Raw genomic sequence first — 25000 nt, 5'->3', positions numbered from 1 at the left:
AATGTTTAATCCGAGATCCGAGTAAACCGAAGTAAATTGTTTATGCATGTGTTGGTTTTCGTGCTGGAATTTGTAAGTGACGTTGAAGAACGCAACTTTTTTTCTTATTAATCACTGACATGATAAGAATTGCTCTCTCTCTCTCTCTCTCTCTCTCTCTCTCTCTCTCTCTCTCTCTCTCTCCTCTCTCTCTCTCTCTCTCTCTCTCTCTCTATAGACGCATGCTCTGTGTGTATATAAATATACTTGCAAAAATGCTTCAGCTATATCCCATCTTCTTTTCAACAACTCTTTCAAGATTGAGATTTTTAGCTCTGTGGCCCCTTCGACTCTGACTGCGACCTGCCACAGTTGACTAATTATTAGGTATTTATTAACTGCATAAATCAACAAAGGCACGAGAGATTTTTCAAGAAATGAGACCAGGTCATTCCATTCTATGGGATCGAACTCTGGTCTCTTGATTTGCTGCGAGGTTAGAAACATTAGGCAATGTTTGTCTATTCATTTATACATCTTATCCCTTAGGAACGGATGACTCCAGAAGTTTAGTTACCCTTTTGATTATAAGAGAATATTTTAGGATGATGTTGCAAGAATCGTTCCCATCTTCAGCCAGTTGCAGTTCACATCAATTGAATGCATGATACACTCTGATTAGGTTTATAGAGATAGGAGCAGTCAATGTACAATCAATAGGTTGTTTGAATAAGTTTTTGTGTGTGACAATTCTGGAGGTTTTGATAAACAAGGACGGAGTTGAATGTTACTCACTCACATGAACCTAGAAAAAGCTTACGACAGAATCCCATAAGAGGAAATATTGTGGTTGTTGTGATTCCATGATATAAATGAAGGTGTTTAAACTGATTAAAATTTTTATGGTGCAGGCTGGGAAAAAATTATTGATTCGGTGTAAAAGTCGTTATGAAACAATTTGGTGTAAAAGTAAAAGTCGTTATGAAACAAGGGAGTGTTATGTCTCATTGCTGTTATATATATATATATATATATATATATATATATATATATATACTATATATATATATATATATATATATATATATATTGTAGGTGGAGCTACTCGGGAAGTCATGGTTGACTCCTGTAGATAATACTGTACTGACTGGGCTATAGTATAGAGAAACTGTTGAAACTGGAGAAAAATTTACAAGAGGAGAAAGCCGATATTAAATGTGGACAAGAGTTTTATGGTAGCAAGTGGAAGAGAGAAGAGGTGAATTAGAAAATAAGTTAAAGAGGGAAGGTAGCAAGCTATGTGAGAAAGGTTTGGAAGAGACTTAAAATGTCTGTGGGAGCCAAGGTGGTTATTAACGATTGTTGAAACTGGACGGATAAACATTTTTGTGTCATAAAAGAAATGTAAGATTATTTATATATATATATATGATATATATATAATATATATATATATATATATATATATATATATATATCTAATAAAAGGAGCCCATAAAAACACCAAAAATGTAGAGAAAAGTACTATATTTCAGAGATGCTGTCTCTCTCTTCAGGTATATGAATGAGAAAAGTTTACAGAAAAGGTGGTATTTATACCAAGAGATTCGTCCACAAGTAAGCCAATTTAGGTCACCCCGCTGATAATCTTCCTTTAATCTTCTTAAGCGTTGGTTGAATGAACACTGCCGTCGACGATGTCTGATGTCCAATTCCCTTTTGAGATGTTCATTACCTGCTTCTCTTTTATTAAGGCCGATTCCATCATTTGACTCTTGTACCGGCAGTTGCTGCTATAAATTACACGTGACATATTCCAGTTTATTCTATGGTTATGTTCATTTATATGATTGAAAATAGCCGATTCTGTTGTCCATACCTAACTGACCGTTTGTGTGTTGTATTAATCTCTGGGGAAGTGATTTACCTGTTAAAATCCGATGTAAGATTGGTCACAGTCCTGGCATGGGATCTCATATACCCCGAGTCTTTGGGCGATGTCTTTTGTTGGACGTTAATCAGGGATTTGGCTAAGGTATTTGGGTAGGTAAATGCAAAAGGGTTGGATTTCCCAAGGGTGGTGTGAGTTACTCTCTTAATCGTCTCCAGGTGGGGAATTTTTATTTTATTGTTGGGTGTGTCTCTGGTCTTGTCTTTAGGGGGTCGGTAGAAAATTACGTTTGCTTTTTGAATTGCTTTCTCAATTATATGGTCAGGATACTTTAAAGATGAGAGTTGCTTGCGAATTAGTTCAAATTCTTTTTCCAGGAAATCTGGGGAACAAATTCGTAAGGCTCTTAAGAATAGGTTGCTAGCTAGACTTACGAAAAACTGACGAAAAATCCCCTCCAGAACGTTCCCACAGAATTTTTTCGGAAAGTAAGATTAATTGGCCAAGACAAAAAGAGTATTGACCTATTAGAGAAATTTAAAGTAATTAATCCTAAATTACCCTACTTTTATGGTCTTCCAAAACTCACCAAAGACAATCTTCCATTCAGACCCATCGTTTCATGCGCCGGAGCTTTCAATTACAAAATTTCTAAATGGTTAGCTGGCCTCCTTTCTCTTTTTTTAGGCACTTTTTTCTCCCAGTCACATCAAACATTCGGAAGACTTTTGTCACAAATTCAGAGAAGCACATATACCACTTCACAACATAAAACTTTTAAGCCTTGACGTAGACTCCCTATTCACAAAAGTACCAGTACAGGACGTTCTTCAGTTTTTAAGGGAAAAATTATCCCCCTATTCAGATCATTTCCCTTTGGCACTTGACAAAATAATAAAGTTAGTTGAATTATGTGCATCTAATAACGTATTTTCATTCGGGGAATCATTCTACAAGCAAAAATTCGGGTGTAGTATGGGTAGTCCTTTAAGTCCTATTTTAGCCAATCTGTACATGGATACTTTGAAACTAAACACAGTAATAAATGCAATAAAACCCAAAACATGCTGTGGATGAGATACGTGGATGACATACTAACATTTTGGGATAATAAGTGTGGGGTAATTTTAATGAATTCCTCTCAAAATTAAACGCATTAGTGCCCAGCATCAAATTTAAAGTTGAATGGGAAACAGACAACAAAATTCCTTTTCTTGATGTTTTAATAATCAGAGACACGACAGAATACAAACTTTACCATATACAGAAAACCAACGTTCTCACTTTCATATATTCACTACTTTAGCTATCATGACAATACTATCAAGATAAGTCTAGCTAGCAACCTATTCTTAAGAGCCTTACGAATTTGTTCCCAGATTTCCTGGAAAAATAATTTGAACTAATTCGCAAGCAACTCTCATCTTTAAAGTATCCTGACCATATAATTGAGAAAAGCAAATTCAAAAAGCAAACGTAATTTTCTACCGACCCCCTAAAGACAAGACCAGAGACACACCCAACAATAAAATAAAAATTCCCCACCTGGAGACGATTAAGAGAGTAACTCAAACCCTTGGGAAATCCAACCCTTTTGCATTTACCTACCCAAATACCATAGCCAAATCCCTGATTAACGTCCAACAAAAGACATCGCCCAAAGACTCGGGGGTATATGAGATCCCATGCCAGGACTGTGACCAATCTTACATCGGATTTTACAGGTAAATCACTTCCCCAGAGATTAATACAAACACAAACGGTCAGTTAGGTATGGACAACAGAACTCGGCTATTTTCAATCATATAAATGAACATAACCATAGAATAAACTGGAATATGTCACGTGTAATTTATAGCAGCAACTGCCGGTACAAGAGTCAAATGATGGAATCGGCCTTAATAAAAGAGAAGCAGGTAATGAACATCTCAAAAGGGAATTGGACATCAGACATCGTCGACGCAGTGTTCATTCAACCAACGCTTAAGAAGATTAAAGGAAGATTATCAGCGGGGGTGACCTAAATTGGCTTACTTGTGGACGAATCTCTTGGTATAAATACCACCTTTTCTGTAAACTTTTCTCATTCATATACCTGAAGAGAGAGACAGCAGTCTCTGAAATATAGTACTTTTCTCTCTACATTTTGGTGTTTTTATGGGCTCCTTTTATTAGATGGAATTCTGTTGTTACTGAACACCTTTACCAGTCATATATATATATATATATAGTTTGTTGCATGTCCGGAAAAAATTACCTAGTGTCGTCATTAGTGATGTTTATTTTTCAAATTAATATTATTAACGAGATGCATTGAATTAACTGTATTTTGTGACGTGTGGATATATCGGATATGTGAGTATACAGAGCATTTATTTTATGCGCTCACACTAAATGTGTTAACGTGTTTTAGAAAATCGCGTACGAGTTTTTGGGAATTGATACAAAGGCAACATAAACATTTTGGGTGATTAAGAAGATGCAGTCAATCCCCTTTCCTTGAATGGATTAGATTGAAACGTTATGGCAATAAAAAATATATCTAAATGCCTCTTTATATGCAATGACTGATGTGGTTTCATCATAGATTTCTTATTTATTTACTCTTTGTATAAAGTTCATTGTTCAGCTACTCTTGTATTTATTCTTATATTTGTATTCATATGCTTGTCTTTATTTATTTATTAATTTATTCGATTTCATTTCTATATTACTGATAGATTTATGAAATTATGAGTTTCAGGTATGTATATTTTTTTAACTTATAATCTGTCTATTCCATTTTGGTCATTTATTTATTGTTCATGTCCAAATTCTCTCTCTCTATCTCTCCTCCTCCTCCTCCTCCTCCTCCTCTCTCTCTCTGTGCTACTCCGCATTCCTTCACATCGCTTTTAGCTGTATTAATATCTGCGCGACACATTCCAACTTATCATCCCATTTTTATTGCCCGCTGTTGCGTGTTTTATTGAACGCCGACGGACCTCCGGAGGGATAGGAAGGAAGGGATCGGAATTTAAACTTGAGCTGTAAATATCAATGCGCGACACATAGTATATACACATACGCATTGATGGATACGTTGCATTAATCAGCTCCCTCGGAGAACCCGTGTGTTCTCCCGCTTTTATTGCTCTGTCATCTTTCAATATTTATGTTCGTATTGGTGATAGGAACGAGTTTTTACTTTTTACTTTTTTTATGAAGACGTAGTACTCGGGATCACGCTATATGGACTGTCGCTATCCAGACTTTTAGCGGATTCGTTAAAGAGTAATGGCCTTTGGGGCAGTGTTTGTAAAATGGTGTGTAAAATTAATAAACTCTCGCTCCAACGTCATCAATGAATTAATATATATAGCCACGAGGAGGATGTTTGATGCATGACACGTAACACATTTACATCCAGACTCTTCAAAAAAGGACACTTGCATCATATATTGCCGTCGGATGTTCATGCAAATAATTACTGTGTCCGGTATATATATATATATCGTGATTCGGGGCCATTCGACCCCTCTGTCGTATTGGCATTGACGTCTTGATGTCAGTACACCTTTTTAATTATAATGGACACGACTGAGTGTCAGTTGAATCGAAGGCCGAGAATAAATTATATGCATTGACCGCAGTATGCATCGATTCTACGCTTGCATAATGGACGGGGACGTCCTGGAACGCCTGCCCCGTCCTGGAACGGCCTGAAACCTGATTTTGTCCTTGTATTGCAATTTGCATTCTGAAGGTGCGAAAATCTGTTTTGAAGGGTAGTGGGAGGTTGTTGGGAGGGGAAAGGGGAAGGAAGAAGGAGGGGGGGGGGAGATATCGGAACCAAATATACCGTCATTGATTCGGACGTCAAGTTTTCAATACCGTGGGCCTCTCCGCAACACGGATCGTTTTGGGTATGGAATTAGTTTACGACACGAGTTTGGAATTTGCGGTTTCGCCCAGAATTTAGGTATAGTTGATTTTGTATTTTTCTTTCTTTCCTTTTTGTTTTTAGTAGGGATGTGACTTTTGACAGTTCTTATATATATATATATATATATATATATATATATATATATATATATATATATATATATATATATATATATATATGGGATGGGATGGGATTTGATGGTTGTATGGTTGACGTTCTAACCGTAGCTGTAGTATTGAACTGTGAGAAATTATATCAATGAATTGGAATTTAGAAGTGTATTCTCTTGTTTCCAATGAGTTTCCGGTTTGCGACTTAAGGTTAGCGGAGAAATTGTGTCATTTTGTAAACAGGTAGATTAAATTGTACAATTGTTGACTGATCTCAGTGTCTGGTAATTCATTTGAGAGTTAATGAATTTTATGGACTTCCTTTGGAATGGTTTGGAAATCTGCTTTTGAGATTATTCAAGTTCTTTGTTAGTATTGAGTGTTTAAATGCAAATTAGTGTTTGGTAACGTGATTTGAAGTTACTCTGTATATTTTTAAAAGCAGCTGTCTAGTTACAGTCATGTTTTAACGGAGAATTAAGTTTTCAGTTGACTCATAAACTCTGGATTGTTAAAAATTTTATTGTTTAGGATGAAGAAAACTTAAGGATTTTTGTATTGATTGAGTGTGTATGTTAGATTTTTTTTAACTGGATTTAAATATATGGATATATGAGTAAGATTTAGGGTTGATTTAAAGATATTAATTAAGTTTTAGTGAAGAATTTGAGTCCTTGGCATTTTCTTTATGATTATGAGCTTTTAAACGGTTCGATAGTAGCCTTTTACCGTTATTTTTCATTGCAAAGATTAATATACTAGCTTTGACTTTTCGTTTGATCATAGCTTTATGAGTGCATCGGCCCTTGGTCAGATTATTGAAGAGAACATTGTGTGGTCAAGAATACAATTGGGCTTATCAACAGTGATATCAATGTCCATTTTTTGTCGTATATTTCATGTTCCCCTGACTTCTCAGCTGATGCTTAATGATAGGATAAAATTTGAACTTGTGTTGCCTCTGATAAGTTCATCTTTCCCATGCGGTTTTATTATTTATTTCTAGATGGAATATATCAAACTTCTCACATTATTATTATTATTATTATTATTATTATTATTATTATTATTATTATTATTATTATTATTCAGGCTCCTTAGGGGGGTAGTACCGTCAGTGGACCTCATGCGGTGCACTGTAGGCATTACTTAAGGTTCTTTGCAGCGTACCTTCGGCCCCGAGCTACAACCACTTTCGTTCCTTTTACTGTACCACCTTTCATATTCTCTTTCTTCATCTTGCTTTCCACCCTCTCCTAACACTTAATTAATAGTGCAACTACGAGGTTTTCCTCCTGTTACACCTTTCAAACCTTTTACTGTCAATTTCCATTTCAGCGCTGAATATAGGGCGCAGTGCTCGGCCTTTGGTCTAAATTCTGTATTCAATTCAACTCATTATTTTTCAGAAGATGAACCTTATTCATATTAAGTGATCCCACAAAGGCCATAACTTGGAATTCAAAATCCAAAGAATATGGCTTCATTATTATTGCAAATCAGGTATATTTGATTTGATAGTTTCAATGGGAATCATTTAAATGGCATTTAAATTGTCATCATTTTTCGGGACGACTCCTTGAACTACACGTGTCGAGAATATGACCCGAAGGGTTCGTGACCGTATACCTTTAACGCTGATACATCGCCTTAAAGGTGTCATTACATCGAATGAGGAGAAAAAAATACATCTTGGCGAATTACATTTCTGTCTTGAGGAGGTTTTGTCCTACAGTAACCGTATAAATTGCATTGTTTGAATTACATTGTTTCATTCGTTCATAATATCCAGAGGAAGCTCCCCGAAGTATATGTCGAAATGCCTTGAATTTCTGAATAGAGCTTCATCGGAATTTAATCAATACGGGGGATTTATTGCGGGAACATTTCCACGAATATGTTCGTGGTAATATTCAATAAATGTGGCTTGTTGTATGTATGTATGTGTGTATATATATATATATATATATATATATATATATATATATATATATATATATATATATATATATATATATATATATATATATATATATATATATATATATATATATATATATGAATAACTTGATCACGAAATATGTAAAACGTGATGCTATGTATAAATAAAGGTTTTTGCCGCGAAGGAAAAATGAAAAAGCGAGATAGCCGAGTACTTTCGGTCTTGTTCAGACCCTTTACTAATCGGGTCTGAACAAGACCGAAAGTACTCGGCTATCTCGCTTTTTCATTTTTCTTTCGTGGCAAAAACCTTTATTCATATCTATATATATATATATATTATATATATATATATATATATATATATATATATATACTATAAAAATATATTTGAGAGGGAGAAAGAAATGGCGAAGACCATTTCGCCAACTTCACTTTGAGAAAACTTCAACGGCTCATGGCACTCCAATCAGCTCATACAGAAGAACTTTCCGCATGAAAGTCAGTTCAAATCCTGAACTGCCCGACACCAGAGGCAAGCGAGGAAATGGACAATATAGGGTCAGCCTTCAAATTCAGTTCCATACTTGTCACGTCACTCACTTTTCGCCTGAAGTAATACAATGGCGCAAGTTCGCTCTTCTCACACACATGGATAAAGTAAACACAATTCCAATAATAAAAAAGTCAAAAGTCAAATAGATCTACTATATGTTGTATGCAGAAGTGAGCTTTTAAGTTAACCGTTCTATCAATTCTTTAACATAAAGTTAACTACATCTTCAAGAATTTGAGAATCTGATAAGGTTGGTCTACATTACTGACACTTGGGTATATAATTCACTGAAGGGGATATATACTATTCTTCAAAATGCGATAAAGATTCTGAATATATTTTTACACACAAACATATATATATATATATATATATATATATATATATATATATATATTTTTATATATACATACATGTATATATACGTATATACAAAGACAGATAGATAAACACACTTGGATCCGCCATGACTTCTACATGTTTTTCTGGAAAGCATCTGGAGGTAACAGAGGGAATCATCCCCTTTTGCACCAGGGGGTGTCGGGGTGGGGTTGGTTGGTGGGGGGACGAACGGCGAGAAAAAACAAAGGTAATCTGTTTGAAGTCTCTCTTTCGTTTAGTTAGTCTTCCCATTCGTCAGTTTTTGAGCGAATTTGTTGATCTGTTAATTTTTCTTACTGTTAATTTTTCTAAGAATGATTTTTAGCCATCTTTAAACATTTTTCATTTTTGTGTTTCTTTTGAAGACATTCGCTTTTGGAGTCAATTCTTTTTTGATTCGTCCCACTGAGTTCGGGTTTCACGTCACCGCCAACCTTGTAAATTTCCCGTCATATCGAGTGTAGGGCAACGTGCCATCTTCGATTCTCTCTCTTCTCTCTCTCTCTCTCTGGGGGGGGGGGGGGGTGGGAGGGGGGATGGCGGTGCGTCAACCTTTCCAGCACTTCTGTCGTTGAAGATAAGGTGTCTTCGAGCTTTTGAATGGAATGGAAAGTGACAGACATTTGGCTCTCTCTCTCTCTCTCTCTCTCTCTCTCTCTCTCTCTGGGAAATACTTGATAGTCGTTCTTTTTTTCCATATTTTTAAACAGCATTTCCATGTTTAAATTCGGTATTATTATATTATTATAAGAGAAAAGAATTGGTTGTAGCATTCACACCCAAGGTCTCCAGAGCAGTATCCGAACTGGTATCTGTAGAATAATTATAGAGCATTCCCCACCTTTTTATATAAAGCTATCATCGTGAATAAGAAAATTTGTTTCTTATTTACGTGCGCAGGCGTATTGAAAGCGACATTCTCCCTTTATTATCCAGCTGTGTTTTATCAAAGTTCATCATTGAGAAGTGTAGGTAGTACCTTAAGCTTCCAGATAAACCCTTGTGTTCATTCGCCCTGTATGGGGATTATCACGGTAAATTCCCACATTAACCGAATTGCTTAGACGAATTACTTAGAATACCTTTCAGGTGAGTTGACAGTCCTTTTTTTTCTGTTTAATGTCGTATAATTATTTTCTCTCCCTTTCATCCGCAACATTCGGAGAGAACCTCACATCAAAGATGGCAATATCTCGACGACCCTTACAGATTAGCTTCATAGGGATTATATTTCTTTGATGAAACGGATCAAACAAAAATTCTCGGGTGTACCTTGTGTAAAGCCCCTTCTGCTGGATGGCGTCCCTCGAAGATCCGAGAAGGAAGGAAGGGAGAGAGAGGAGAGAGAGAGAGAGAGAGAGAGAGAGAGAGAGAGAGAGAGAGAGAGGAAGGGGAAAGCTCCCAAAGGAAGGACCATTGCCTTTGGGGAGGGGAAAGCAAAGACGTGCCTGAGAGTTTCTGGATTACTAGAGGGATATATTCTCTCTCTCTCTCTCTCTCTCTCTCTCTCTCTCTCTCTCTCTCTCTCTCTCTCTCTCATATGCCTTGTGTAGAGTCTGTGAATAGCATCAGCGTATGTACTCGCCTCTCGATTGCTTAATGCATAATAAGGCTAATCTTAAACGAACGTTAAGTGGTAGTGGAGGAAAGGGAAGACAGTATCTAATATATAAAGCGATAATCATCGTCTTAAGTCCTCCTGCAAAGGAAATCATTAAGGGCACATGAATGTGCATTGGTGTTTCTTTTATTAATTTCTGATCGAGCGCTTGATGGTCCGATGTACTGAAAGGTGGAAAGGGCTGTTTTCACCGCATGGTAATGATGCTTGTTGTGGAGCTCCAGCTCTCAACAACAGCGGTATGGTAGGATGTATATCCAATGTCAGTGTAATTACAGGGCCGCATTCGTGTAAATAACATGTTATTTCGACGTAAACGTTGGTGGTATTTGTTTAGCATTATTATAGGAATTTGTTGACTGGGAAACAGCATCCCTCTTTCCTTCTATGTTCAGAGTGTCTAGTCATTGAAAAGATGGTACCTGTATTTATTCTCTCTCTCTCTCTCTCTCTCTCTCTCTCTCTCTCTCTCTCTATATATATATATATATTATATATATATATATATATATATATATATATATATATATATATAATGTGTGAGTGGTTATGTATGTGTGTGCATGTCATTTTATTGCACTGTATATAAGTGTAACGTACTTGCATGTCTCAGTCTACTAGACTTCCATGTCTCATTTCCAAGAGAGAATCTGGCCTTAAACATCTTTCCGGGGTCTACAAGCGTAGTTTCGTTCCGAATAATTGGTCCCAAATGTCACATTAAGAACTGGAGCTGGCTTTTGGGGGGAAAGTCAACAGCGCAGCCGAGGAACAAAAGGAATTCTCACACGCTGCTCCTTTTCTCTCCGAAAGCTGCTAACTTCTCGCCAAATTTCGCTAACTTTCTGCGAAGCGAATTTCAGACCCGGTTGAAATCTGATGTCGAGGTGTCCGTGTGTGTGTGTATGTGTTTGTGTGTGTTTTGTTTCTTTTATTTTGGGTTTTATTTTTCTTTCCCTACTTTTACGAGTTTGCGTTGGTGTTTTAACGTGAGATTTGTGTCTGTGGCGCAGAATAATCTCATGTTGTAGCGAATATGGAATGTTGAAATGATTGAAAATTCATCAACAATATTTTCTCTTCTTTTGACATAGACGGACCAGCTGAAACCCCGGTAGTAGCTGATGAAATGGCTGAATAATCCCGTATAATGACTCAGATTCAGAGACCATTATTTTGGAAAACAGTGATACCAGTCAGTAATGGTTTACCCTGAATTGCCCCTAATTTTTATCCCAGAAACGGCCGTGAATCGAATCCAGAAAAAATATCCTGTTTTTGTAGTCATTTTTATGTATTTTAATGTGTATTGTAATATGAAATCAGCCTAATAGTAGTGGGTGCGACTGGGAACAGTTTTTTTTTTTCCTGTGACGCCACTGTTACAGTAAAAATTATAGAGCAGGATTGAAATGTGGCCAAAAAAAATATCTAGACGGGTGCTGAAGTATGTTTCTAGTGGGACCAGATTATGCACAAGTATTTTATATAACATACATACATATTTTATTAAAAGTAATGGCTACTTCAGCAGCATTACGCTTGTAAAGAATCTCTACAAGCGTAACGCTGCTGAAGTAGTCATTACTTTTAATAAATTATGCTTGAGAGAGGGTCTGCTTCGTAAGTACACGTAACACTAATATATACATATTGTTATATTTGCACGTCTTTGAAGATCAGTTGAATTCTGTAACTCTGTCTACTGTTATTTGCATCGCGACGGCAGGACCTTTCTTAGTAGCAACAACATCCAACAGTGCCAGAGATTAGTAGCGTTGAATTCTGGTTTCTCAAGCCCTGCTTATTGGCCTCTCTCTCTCTCTCTCTCTCTCTCTCTCTCTCTCTCTCTCTCTCTCTCTCTCTCTCTCTCTCTTCACTTCAGCTTTAGACTGATGGTTGGTGTTTCTTAATCATGCTCGTAGCATTGTTTCATATATATATATATATATATATATATATATATATATATATATATATATATATATATCAGTTGTCATTAACTCCTTTGCTCTTGTGCAGTGGGTAGATTGTAATGTAACCCCTATTATTCTAGTTTACCTTTTCCTTTCATCGTGTTAGAATGAGGAACTTTGCCCGTGTGGATTCGGAGATTGAAAATTAAATCGAAATTTTTGCAGTGAAATATAATTAAATTTTTTTCCATGCTCTGTGGTACATTGTATTTTTACTTTCTCTCATTATTTAGGTTGTTATTCCAGGGAGACTTTTATGAATTAATAATTCCATATGTAGCGTTTTGCAGCCTGAAACCAGATTGGAAAAAAAATTACTCCATTAGCTTTTAATCAACCTTGCCCTGTAGTTCGCGTGTCGAGATGATGAGTTCGGTAGTTTGATCATGAATTATTTTTCCCTTTGGATTCATTTTCATCGCTTCAAAAAAAAAACTTTCTATCAAGGAACTACAGATAAAGTTTTTTTAGTATTCTCTCTCTCTCTCTCTCTCTCTCTCTCTCTCTCTCTCTCTCTCTCTCTCTCTCTCTCTCTCATAATACATTAGGATTGGTCCTGACAGGGAAATTCACTAGGCCTCCGTTGACATAAGACATAAGCCATGAATTTGGCACCTGGTTGTGTAGAGATGGAAAGTCTATACAGCTGCTGTAGATACTCTTTCTAAAAATATATATAGTTAAATACACATACGTACATATTTGTATTCATATATGCACATATGTACATGTACACACACACACACACACACACACACACACACATATATATATATATATATATATATATATATATATATATGTGTGTGTGTGTGTGTGTGTGTGTGTGTGTGTGTGTGTTGTGTATGCATGTATAACTGAATCACAAAAATATGGAACGTGAGTAATATATAAATAAAGACAAACTTCACGAAGGAAAGTGAAACAATGGAGTATCACTGCAAGGCCTTTCCACTTCTCAAGAAATCGAAAGACCTTGCAGTGATTCTCCATTGTTTCACTTTCCTCTGTAGACTTTTATATATATATATATATATATATATATATATATATATATATATATATATCTATATAAAATATATATTTCAAGGTCTTTTGAAATATTGAATAATATCTGTTATTTGGAACGATGTTGCGCATTGCACGCGTATTGTAGGAGAGCCAAAGAAAAACAAGCTTGTTCGTGCCTTAAACATTCCTTGTTATGTCTGCATTTATTCATTGCTCTGTTTTCCCTTCCAAGTGATTTTGGCGCTGCGACAGAGTGGGTGTTATATTTTAGACGTATTTCCTTTCTTACTTTTTTGTTAAATAGTACCTATTCCCACTGTTGTCATTTGAGAACAGTTTTTCTGTATGTTGAGAAGCAATTTTCTCATGGTATATTGTAAAGAATAATTTCTCTGTGATATTAAAATTAGCGTTCCTTTATTTGATTTAAGAAGTTTTTGTCCTGTTGTATATTTTAAAAATTTGATTTCATTTCATTTCAGTTCAATTGAATGTTTATAAGTATTTATATTATCTTGTTAATAGCCTTTTCATATATATTTCACAAGAGTCCAGTTATGTTGGATTTCTATTAGGTATATATAATTTTTCTCGTGAAGAAGTAAATAAAAATTTTTTGACATGTTTCATTGGTACAGAATTTAGATAATGATATTAATATCAAATACTATTTTCTGTTTTTAAAAAATATTTCCCTTATGATTATTTTGCCTTTCTTATATCTCATTGTTTCCCGTATTTAATTGTATTTCCCGTGTTAAGAAAAAAAAAATTTCTTTAAAAGTTTGAGTATTTTGGTTTTTTAGATTTAATATTCCCACCATTCAATTATAAACTGAAGAAACATTTTTGCATATTTATTTTAAGTGATTTTCCGCTTACTGTGTTTGGAGAGGTAATGAATTATATATGTATGAATGAATGAATGCTCTGTGAGAGATTATCAAGATTTTCCTAATTTTCCTTCCTCGTCCAAACTAATCATAGACATCATCGTCAATAACAACAGGCCTAACGGTTAGGTTTTGGTTTTTTGAGACGATTTAGTAACAGCCGATGCACGCTAAGTGCGAGTACTCTGTACATGAAAGCACATTTTAGGAAAAAGACAAATTATTCTAGAATCTGGCATTTCTCTTCCATAAACAGGTGAGATTCGCACGACTGCCAGGCGGCTGGACCGCGAGAAGCAGGCGGAACACGTGCTGGAGGTGACAATCAGCGACGGAGAGGACCCAGCTACCGCCCTGTCGTCCACCGCTTACGTCACGGTCAACGTGCAGGACGAGAACGACAACAAACCCACCTTCCTCGAGCGGTACTACAAGTTCGCCGTTCCCGTCGTCAAACGTCGAGAAACTGCGTCGGTCTTCACGGGCGCAGGGGAATACGTAGAGGATATGGCCATCGGGCAGGTAAGTTGAAATTTTCTGCCCACTTCCATTTCACTTTAAAAAGATTTCACTAGTAAATCTGCATGCCTTTTTCAATACGAAGTTTTTTTAAACTGCTTGGACAAATTCAGTTTGAAGCTAAAACTTATTTAATAATGCTGTTGTAAATAGAACGCTGCTCAGTGACTTATACAAAAGAGTTTGTATGATACAAGTTTAATTGTACATATGCTTGTATTGCATATGCAGCTCATTGCATTGCAGACCAAGAGACTTGAGTAAAGGCTCTGTAAATAACTTCCTTTTTTTATTCCTTTTTTTACTATTGCTAACAAAATTAATTTGAATACTATTAGCATGTTTATATATATATATATATATATATATATATATATATATATATATATATATATATATATAATGTGTATATCTATATATATATATATGTGTATATATATATATATATATATATATATATATATATATATATATATATATATATTATTCTGCTGTCAGGAGATTTTTGAATAAGTAGCGTTTTGTTGTGTGTTTTTCAACCATTAGGGTGATTGTTATTTGTGTGTTTGTTATGGGTGGTGTTTTTGTAGTTGGGTCATAGTGATATTTTGGAAACTATTTCATTGTCAGAATTTATGCCTTCATTTGTAAATTTTTATTGGTTTCTATCTTTGCCACTGTCATATGATGACATATTCAGGGTTTTGATTTTAGGAAAGGAGTAAAAGGTGTTGTTGGTAGTACAGTAATATCATATTCTTAATGCATAAACTCAGTGTGTGTAATTATATATGTATGATATAATATATATATATACATATATATATATGTATGTATGTATGTATGTATGTGTTCCCACAGTTTGTTAACTCAAGTAATAATATTCGTAAAGAAGAAAACAAGATTGATCCTCAAATACGTTTATGTGGAATCGAAACATTTTCAGGAACCCTCATTCACTAAAAAGTCAAATGAATGTCATAATTTAATTTCAATCATCTTATGAGTTTAGACGCGGTACGTATAGTCTATTGAATTTACATCCAATGAAAGATAAAGTCACTACCAAGAAATTATTGCTTGCCAGTCAAGATATGTAAATGCTGTAAGAGTAGGCAAATAATGTATTTTTAACACCTTGTAGAGGGTTTTTCTTGTAGGAGTAGGACTAGATCGAGTTTTAAGTCACTACACACAAAAATATAGCAATACTTTTCTGATATTTAAATTTTACAAACTTCATTTTAGAAGATTGGGATATTTGAATATGATAAGGGCTCTTACTTTAAGAGAAAAATGCTTAAAAAATTAGAAAGATCTCCACTCATGCATGCATACAGCTCCTGATTGGTCAGTTCAACACATGTATATGTCTCGTTATTGAACTCATGCCATGTGTGATGCCTAGAACAGACCAACCAGTAGTTAATGCACTATGGCTACCTTTTATTTACTCTAAACTTCAGTTGCTCGTCTTGAAGTGTTGAATTAACCCAACACATGCATTTAAGATTAAATCCACAACACCTGTCATACATATGATGTGGTGCTATAGATAGAAACAGTTGGTTGACATACCATCTCTCCTGTCTAACTAGATAAATGAACTACTTGTCATTTATCTTCAACTGTCAAGCCTTCTACTTTTGCTTCCTGCTTTGACTAATTAACCCTACTAATAAGAGCTAATCCCTATCCCTCCTAATCCCTCTTTGTGTGGCTGCGTAGAACTCCTCCTCGCCTGATGCTGATTACTTCCTCCCATACAACAAGAACTTGAAAATGACCTATTTAGAAGAAGTGGAAGAGGAGGGCTCAGGCGAAGGCCCCTACTCCATGAAAGGCCTTCTCGCCAAGCCCAATCTGCTGGAAGTGGCGATGCGAGACCAAGATCAAGCCATGGATGATGAGGGGGTGGTGGAGGAGGAGGAGGAGGTGGACTTGGATTTTAAACCAATTTGTAGGGTAAGAAGGTTGTTTGGGTTGGGCTCTACTGTAGGTAATCCTGTACTTAATGGTTGAAGTCTCTATCTGTAGATTGATTCGTCTCTTGATTACTGTACTCCATCCTAAGTAGAATACAGTATTGTTTGGTATATCTTTCCAACGGATAATTTAGGTTCCTTTTATTAAGTCAAGCCTCTCTGTACATCTTTTCCAGGCTGTTTGTCAATCTGTATGTTAAATGTATCTTTGGTAACTTTGCCTGTGGTTTTTTGTTGGGTACAGTTTGTTTTAATTCATTGTAGGGCACCATAGAAATGATTTTGAATATTTTATAACTTTCATTACTTCAACCATTGTTCCAGGTCATTGCAGTTGACAAAGATGAGGATGACAATGGAGATGTGAGTTATAGTATTGAGAACAACAAGTGGCACGGTGCTTTTAAAATCCACCCCAAGACCGGAGTGATATCAGCCAAGGTTGGATTGGATCCTAATGAAGAATATGAGTTTGAGGTATGGTAATGATCTTGATAATGTGCACTAATTTTGCAGTAAACCACAGATTAATTTTTTGTGTAGAGATTTCTAAAAATTCACCCCAACAAGTTAGATATTTTCTGTTATGAACTTACCAATAAGTATTATTCACATTCACTTTATTTTGAGCAAGCATTAATTAGGGTTTTATTGTCATATTTTCATGTATGTATATTTTAACTAGGTTTATGATTGATAATTATCTGATGTCTGTACTTAGGTGCAAGCTATAGATAATGGACGACCCAGGCAAGCGTCTTCCTGCTTTGTTTCAATAAACATGGTATCAGTCCCTGAAACCTCTGCCCATGCTCCAGTTATACTCAAAGATCCTGATGTACGAGTGACAGTTTTAGAAAGTGACCCCATTGGCCATCATGTCAAACTCATTGAGGCTCGGGATGATGATGAAGATGAAAGGCTATGGTTTGACATTACAGGTTAGTAATCTTTTCACTTGATTTATTGAAAATCCTCTTAAATAAGCATGCAACTGACAGGTGTTAGTAGTTATGGTTAAAAGATTTTTTAAATACTAGGATATGCTGCATTATAGTTTGTAATATAGTATAGGCAGTCCCCGGGTTACGACGGGGGTTCCGTTCTTGAGACGCGTCGTAAACCGAAAATCGTCGTAAGCCGGAACGACGCTTGGAAATATGTCTTAAACTAATAAAAAGTTATAAAAACCTTACTTGTAATCCTTTGGTTACACTACATGTTGTTTCCTGTAGTTTTATGTACAACCTGGAGTTATTTTCATAAAAGAATGCTGGTTCTTGAAGGTTAAAAACTATTGTAATCCTCTGGTGACACTACATTCTTGAAGTTTTATGTACAACCTGGAGTGATTTTGCCAAATCTTGAGGGCTACAAGAACAGCTGATTACTATTTACGTATCATATAGACTAATTAAAGTAAACGTATCTTTAAATAGGCTTATATATTAGTATCAACAAAACATTTCCTGCCATGAGTCAGAGGCCATTTAATGAAATGAACACTTCTCTGTCCTATCTGTTCAGAAAATAAACGTTACATCAATCCCCGAGACCATTTACCAAGGCATCTCTCTCTCTCTCTCTCTCTCTCTCTCTCTCTCTTTTCTCTATCTTTCTCCTCTCTCGTCCTCTCCTCCTCTCCTTCTCCTATCGCTCTCTCTCTGATCAAATTACATACTGGATAATGTCTCTCTTTGGATACTTCGATTTTTCCAAATCTTGAGGGCTACAAGAACAGTTGGTTACTATTTACGTATCATATAGACTAATTAAAGTAAGCGTATCTTTAAATAGGCTTATATTATTAGTATCAACAAAACATTTACTGGCATGAGTCAGAGGCCGTTTAACGAAACGAACACTTCTCTGTCCTTAACTCGGAGCGTCGGAAGTCGCCTCTCTCTCTCTCTCTCTCTCTCTCTCTCTCTCTCTCTCTCTCTCGCTCTCCTCTCTCTCTCTCTCTCTCTCTCTCCTCTCTGATCAAATTACTGGATAATGTCTCTCTTTGGATACTTGGAATTTGCGTTGTAATCTAACCAGAAACTTCGTTTTGTTATTATTACTGGAAACAAGCAATGATTTTTTCATTATTTGCGCTTTTGGACTGTTATATGTAAACTTTGCGCACCGCAAGCTAGTGTGTATTCATTCGCTCGGAAACTAGTTCCGCATATGAGGCGTCACTAAAAAACAGAAAAATACGACATAAAAAGTGTCGAAAATCATCATAACCTCAAAATTTTTGTTGTAATCTAACCAGAAACTTATTTTTATTAATATACTGTGCTAAACTATAAAGGATTTTTATCATAGTATGCGTTTTTTAAAAGCGTTGTTAACTCGGAGCGTTGGAAGTGTCAGCGTCATAACCTCGGAACAAGCGTCGTAACCCAGGACGGATTTTTCCATTGAATATTTAAGAAAAAGCGTCGTAACCTCGGAACGTCGTAAGCCGGAACCGTCGTAACCCGGGGACCGCCTTATATGTATATGTGTTATTATTAGTATGCACAGTGATTAGAATATTTTATATTTTATGAATTATTGCTGGGGTAACGGCTTGTATTGTAGATACACAAGCAAAATCTTCAAAGGATTTTCAAGACGAGATTAGAGTGAAAAATTATTTTTTATTACTTTTAGCTTGTATGAACTCTATAGCTTGCTGTTGCATCAGAAATGCTACAAGCATATGTGATCTTTTCATCACATTGAGAACTTGACCATTTAGATTCAGAGGAGTGTGTTAACAGTAGTAGTAATTGAACACTAAAGCATCTTATCATTCTTGGTAAATCACTACTTTGAGCTATTTAACATGATTTTGATTGTTTCATAGACTTGTTAAACAGTTTGTGGTGCACTGTTTCTTATTTCAGATAAATACAAATGTAAGGGTCAGCATTTTTCAGTTTACTTTTTTGGGTGTTTAGGAAATAAGACTAAAAGCATTTTAAAAGCAAAGTGAAGTATTAAATTTACACACACAAAAAGTATAAACTGAAAAATGCTGACTTTTACATTTGTGAAATAAGAAAAAATGCACTACATCATGCATAACCAAACAAAAACTTCGATTTGTCGTTAAGATGCTTTTAGTTTTATTTCCTAGAATGTTAGCCTCTTGCAACTGGTATGAAGTATCTATGTTTATAATTTGATCACTGATTAAAGTGTGTTGAGTATTTTGTTGAGGTCTGATTAAACTAGTTTGCATTAGATGAAATTTCTGCAACCTGTTATAGATGAAATAAAACAATCATATGAACTGTCTAACTCTCATCAGGATTAAACCCAGAACTCTCAGTTGAAAGGTAAGGGTACTACTGGCAGACCTGTGTGGGTCATTTGGTAACTCCCTTTCCTTGCATTTGAGAGTCCATGGTCCAATCCAATGGGAGTTAGCAATTTATCTCGATTATGCACTGAAATGTATGGTGATTTATTTCCATCAGTCATTTCCATCAGTCATGTTTTTCTCTTTTGGAAGCTGAGCTAAATTTACTTTTTAAACTTCATACTTTCCAGTTGAATGTATTAGACATTAGGTAGCATAGAAAAATAGAGAATTAATATTTTTGAAAAAGATTGTTATTTATAGAAAAAAAAATTTATACCACATTGAGAACATGGTGTTTTTGTTTATGGAAATGCACAGGCTAAACATAAATGGAAAGCAAATGAAAAACTTAGAAAAGATAAAATGAGAAAATAGGATAATGCTTTTGAAAATAAATACTGTACTTCTTTCCAGGTGGAAATGAGGAGCATATGTTTACAATTGGTCGAGACACTGGAAGTATCATGGTTGCTGGTCACTTGGACGCAGAGAGAACAGCATTATACAATCTTACCATTTCTGTCACTGATGGAGTTCATGTTTCTACCAGTCAGGTATGTTAAATGACTATTGTTGTCTTTTTGTAAGTAACAGTTATCTGCTGTAAAGATTACATAAGATGGATGCTATACTAGCTTATCCTGTAGTAAAATATGTTTGATAAATATAATGTTTTGTCTTTGCAGCTCATTGTAACTGTGCTTGACGTGAATGATAACCGACCAGCCTTCTCAGAACCTACTTATGAAGTTGAGGTAGGAGAAAACACTGCCCCTGGCACCACAGTATTTACGCTCACTGCATCTGATCCTGATTCTGATCAGCATTTGACATTCACCCTCATAAATACTGCCCACATTGCATCGTTTTCAAAATTTCGTGTGAACCCAGTGAGCGGGGATATTGTTCTGTATGAACCTCTAGATAGGTAAGTTTTATATCTAAGGAGTCACATGCTAACAAATTGTAAAAAATTAGAATATTTACTTCATTTCAAAGAAATGTCAATCCCTTTACAGTAGCACTGTTTTGTCATATTGATGATCTTTATGAAAACTATTGACGTCTTTGCATGTTCATTTTAGTACAGTAATGGTAGGAAAGTTAACATCATTTCTTTAATATATCATAATTTTATTCTTTCATCATTATATGAAGAATACAGCATTGTTTGAAGTAACTTATTGTGAAAAGGCATTATTTGACAGTTTTTTAGGTTTGTTACTATACATGTAATGGTAGGATATCTTTAATTGTGCAGAGGGATTTGTTAAAGAAAAATAAAAAATTGAACAGTGCATTCATCACAAACACAGTAACATACTAATATTCTGGACAATAGGAAACTTTCTTCCATTCCATCTTACTATGCCATTTTTGTGATCAAGCAAGATGATTAGAAAGGTGGTCTGCAAGAAAGTTGAATGGGTTTCTCCGCTGACTTATTTCTGGGCACAATTTTTGCTATTTCTGAAGAGATGCATTGTGATTGTTCTTCATAACATAGCTAGAAACTTTGTTATGGAAACCTTATATGTCAGCTGAAACAGTTTTTAGTGACCCAAAGAATATTGTAACTACGCATATTTCAAGAGAAATTTATTTCACTTGAATAGGTGTACGTAATATACGTCAATTAGTCAATCAATATCTGTTGCACCCTAGAGAATGCATGAAGTCTGGTTAAGTTTTTGCCACAGCTGACTGTGCCATTTTCCTCAGGTTGGCCCATTCTTGCCTTCCTCCTCTATTCTCAGCCATGTTTCTCTTGATCTACCTTTCTCACACCTTCCTGTACCAGTCTTTCTTGTATCTACTTCACCAGTTTTCTTTCTTTTTTATATACATATATATCTCAGTGTTGGTGTAGCTATGAACTTTTAGATCTGAATCTCGTTTTGAATATTTACTATGATTTTTCTGTTATTTTAGCATGCTAATTATGAAATTTTTAAAATTATCCAGGGAAGTACAAGAGGAGCACATTATTACTGTTGGTGTCAAAGACAGAATAACTCCTACAAAAAGTGACTACGCTCGTGTGATAATCAAAGTACGAGATAGTAACGACCATGTTCCTCAGTTCTTGGCCACCCAGTATAATGGCACAGTTACAGAGACGGCAGCTATTGGAACAACAATCGTTAAAATCACAGCCGTCGATAGAGACAAAGGACCAAATGGCCATATAATGTATTCTATAATATCTGGTATGTTTAAACAGTGACTTTTTTAAATATAAAACACACTCAGCTTTGTGCACTGGATACTAATTTATTTTATTTAACCTTGCATATGATAAAATCTTGCAAATAGTTTTCCCACAGCTTGTCTGTATGGGAATATTTCATGTCAAATTCACCAATCGTTTCTTAATAACACAACAAATAAATTTTTTTAGGTAACATTGGTGGAGTTTTCAGCTTGGACCCAGTAACAGGCATGATATCTCTTGCAAGATCAGTTGATAGGCAAGAAATGCCAGAGTACTGGTTGGCTGTACGTGGAAGTGATAATGGATCACCTCCTCGTCATTCTAATGTCAATGTCAACATTCATGTTAAGATTGCTCATGGTGCTCCTCCAAGGTAACAAATGCCTTATAATGGTTCTTATTTGAGATGGTTTTGTTGCATGTATTAGTCATTTGAAAGTTACAGTTAATTACATCCTCTTGGATTAATAACCTTGAGATTAGTAGTACTGAGTTATGACACTGAAATAGATGAATTCCTATCGAAGGTTAACATTTGTGAAATATACAATACAGTACAGGGAGTCCCTGGTTATCGGTGGTCTCGGTTAATGACAGTCCGATTTTATGGGGCTTGTCTAGCGTCTTAAAATCGACGGTTTATGGCATCATAAGGGCCAAGTTTCGGTTATCGGCGCTATAAGGTGCCAATAATAGAGTTATGGTGCAAGTTTCGGTTGATGGCAGTTTTCATTTATCAGCACCCTGCTGAGAACGAAACCTCTGCCGATAACTGGGGACTGCCTGTATTAAGAGTACCACTTCAACTATAGGTTGTAAATTTATAGTACCCATAAGTGGACAGTATTTTTATAATATATTTATATCTTTTGCAATAGGTTTTTGAAGAAAGAATATGTTTTTGAAGTGAGTGAGGCTTCACGTGTTGGAGATTACATCGGTATGCTGGAAGTTGAAAGCCGGTTGGGTGTTACCTTTTCCTTTGTCGGTGAACTTAGAAGAATACCATTTGTGATTAACCCAGCATCAGGAATGGTTTCATTAGACATGCCTGTCGATTTTGAAAAAGTGCAGTCTTATAATTTCACTGTGATTGCATCATCAATGGTAAGTAATTTTTCTTATATGTATTACAGTAACAATTTAGTAAGATGAGATAGTCTGTTATTGTATTTTGGAATATTGATAGGTCTCAAGTGAAGCTGTTTGGTTTTAATTGCTGTACACTTTATTCTTACTAAGTACTGTATATTAAGATTACATGTGCTCACAAGCAAAATGATGTCATTTACTAAAACTTTACATAAATCAGATTTTATGGTAAGGTTCAGAATCTTCCATGTCTAATGTTGAATCAAGAACTTGAGTAATGTCATTGCTTTAGAAGTCTCGAGTTTTGAGTAAAATTTTGAAGTATATTACAGTATAAACTAAGAAATGTCCATGTATCTCTATAAGAGGGAAATGTAGAGTGTATGTTGTTTTCTTTGGGACTGTCACAAGCAAATCTAACACCAAGTAATGTTAATGTTGAAAGATACTGGAATTCATGTTCCCCTAACATATTAATTAATTTATCAAAAGACATACTACTTGAAAGTGAAATACTGTATAAATTTTATCATTACTACTTCTTTTGATTTTATATTTATTGTTCATTGTATCGGTTATCATCTGTGCCCCTTTTTCTTACCACTATTTACATATTTATATAGATTATGTTTTTCTACAGAATGGCAAAGAGTCAACAGCTCAGTTGATCATCAATATCAGAGATGAGAATGACAATGCTCCATTTTTCACTCAAAGCACCTACAGTGGCCATATATCAGAAGCTGCTTCTATCAACTCAGTTGTATTGATGGAAAATAATGCTCCATTAGTGATTACAGCCAGAGACAAAGATTCAGATCAAAATGCAAATTTAGTTTTCACTATCATAGAAGAAGAGGCAAGAATGTATTTTGCCATTGATTCCTCAACAGGTAAAAACCCCTTTTTTTGTATGTAAAAAATGCTGTAGGTAGCAAGGTTAAGATGTCTTTATCTTTATGGGAATATGTTCAGCTTTGGATATATATATATATATATATATATATATATATATATATATATATATATATATATATATATATATATATATATCTATATATATATATATATATATATATATATATATATATATATATAGACACAGTGGACCCCCTGTATTCGCGTTTCCGGATTCGCGGACTCACACATTCGCAGATTTCTCTCGGGAACGTTTCCCGCATTATTCGCGGAAAATTCGCGCATTCACGGTATTTTTTTCTATGAGAAATATTCACAAATTCCTGGGTTTTTTTATCAATTTCATCATAAAATGCACTTTTTGTGATAAAACTATCAAAAAAACCAAGTATGAAAATTTTAGTGGCTTTTCTTGAGTTTTAACTAACAAAATAGGCAGTTTTTAGCATTTTTATAGGGGTTCCAAACATTCGCGGGTTCTAACCCGCGAATACGGGGGGACCACTGTATATATATATATATAATATATATATATATATATATATATATATATATATATATATATATATATATATATATATCAGTATATACATATATATATATATATATATATATATATATATTATATATAGATATATATATAT

The 25000-nt window shown here is 35.1% G+C and overlaps 1 protein-coding gene across 8 annotated transcripts in view; it reads left to right on the top strand.

The window, feature by feature from the left end:
- The window catches only part of LOC135207178 (fat-like cadherin-related tumor suppressor homolog), a 304650-nt gene that overhangs the window by 230348 nt on the left and 49302 nt on the right, over window positions 1-25000 (top strand). For 7 of the 8 annotated variants that reach the window (XR_010312927.1, XM_064238764.1, XM_064238772.1 and 4 more), the window contains exons 6-15: window positions 14541-14806; window positions 16532-16768; window positions 17113-17265; window positions 17510-17729; window positions 20546-20685; window positions 20818-21059; window positions 22097-22341; window positions 22533-22719; window positions 23225-23453; window positions 24079-24331. Coding sequence is in view for 7 of the 8 variants with exons in the window: in XM_064238764.1 (XP_064094834.1) it covers window positions 14541-14806; window positions 16532-16768; window positions 17113-17265; window positions 17510-17729; window positions 20546-20685; window positions 20818-21059; window positions 22097-22341; window positions 22533-22719; window positions 23225-23453; window positions 24079-24331 (2172 nt within the window). In the remaining variant the exon portion in view is untranslated. The remainder of the gene's footprint in view (window positions 1-14540; window positions 14807-16531; window positions 16769-17112; window positions 17266-17509; window positions 17730-20545; window positions 20686-20817; window positions 21060-22096; window positions 22342-22532; window positions 22720-23224; window positions 23454-24078; window positions 24332-25000) is intronic. The other variant, XM_064238782.1, reaches the window with a different exon arrangement.

Source organism: Macrobrachium nipponense, chromosome 11 (genome assembly GCF_015104395.2).
Source record: "Macrobrachium nipponense isolate FS-2020 chromosome 11, ASM1510439v2, whole genome shotgun sequence".
Classification (NCBI taxonomy): Eukaryota; Metazoa; Arthropoda; class Malacostraca; order Decapoda; family Palaemonidae; genus Macrobrachium; species Macrobrachium nipponense.
The sequence above is the reverse complement of the archived record's forward strand: the minus strand, read 5'-3'. Positions and strand labels throughout refer to the sequence as shown.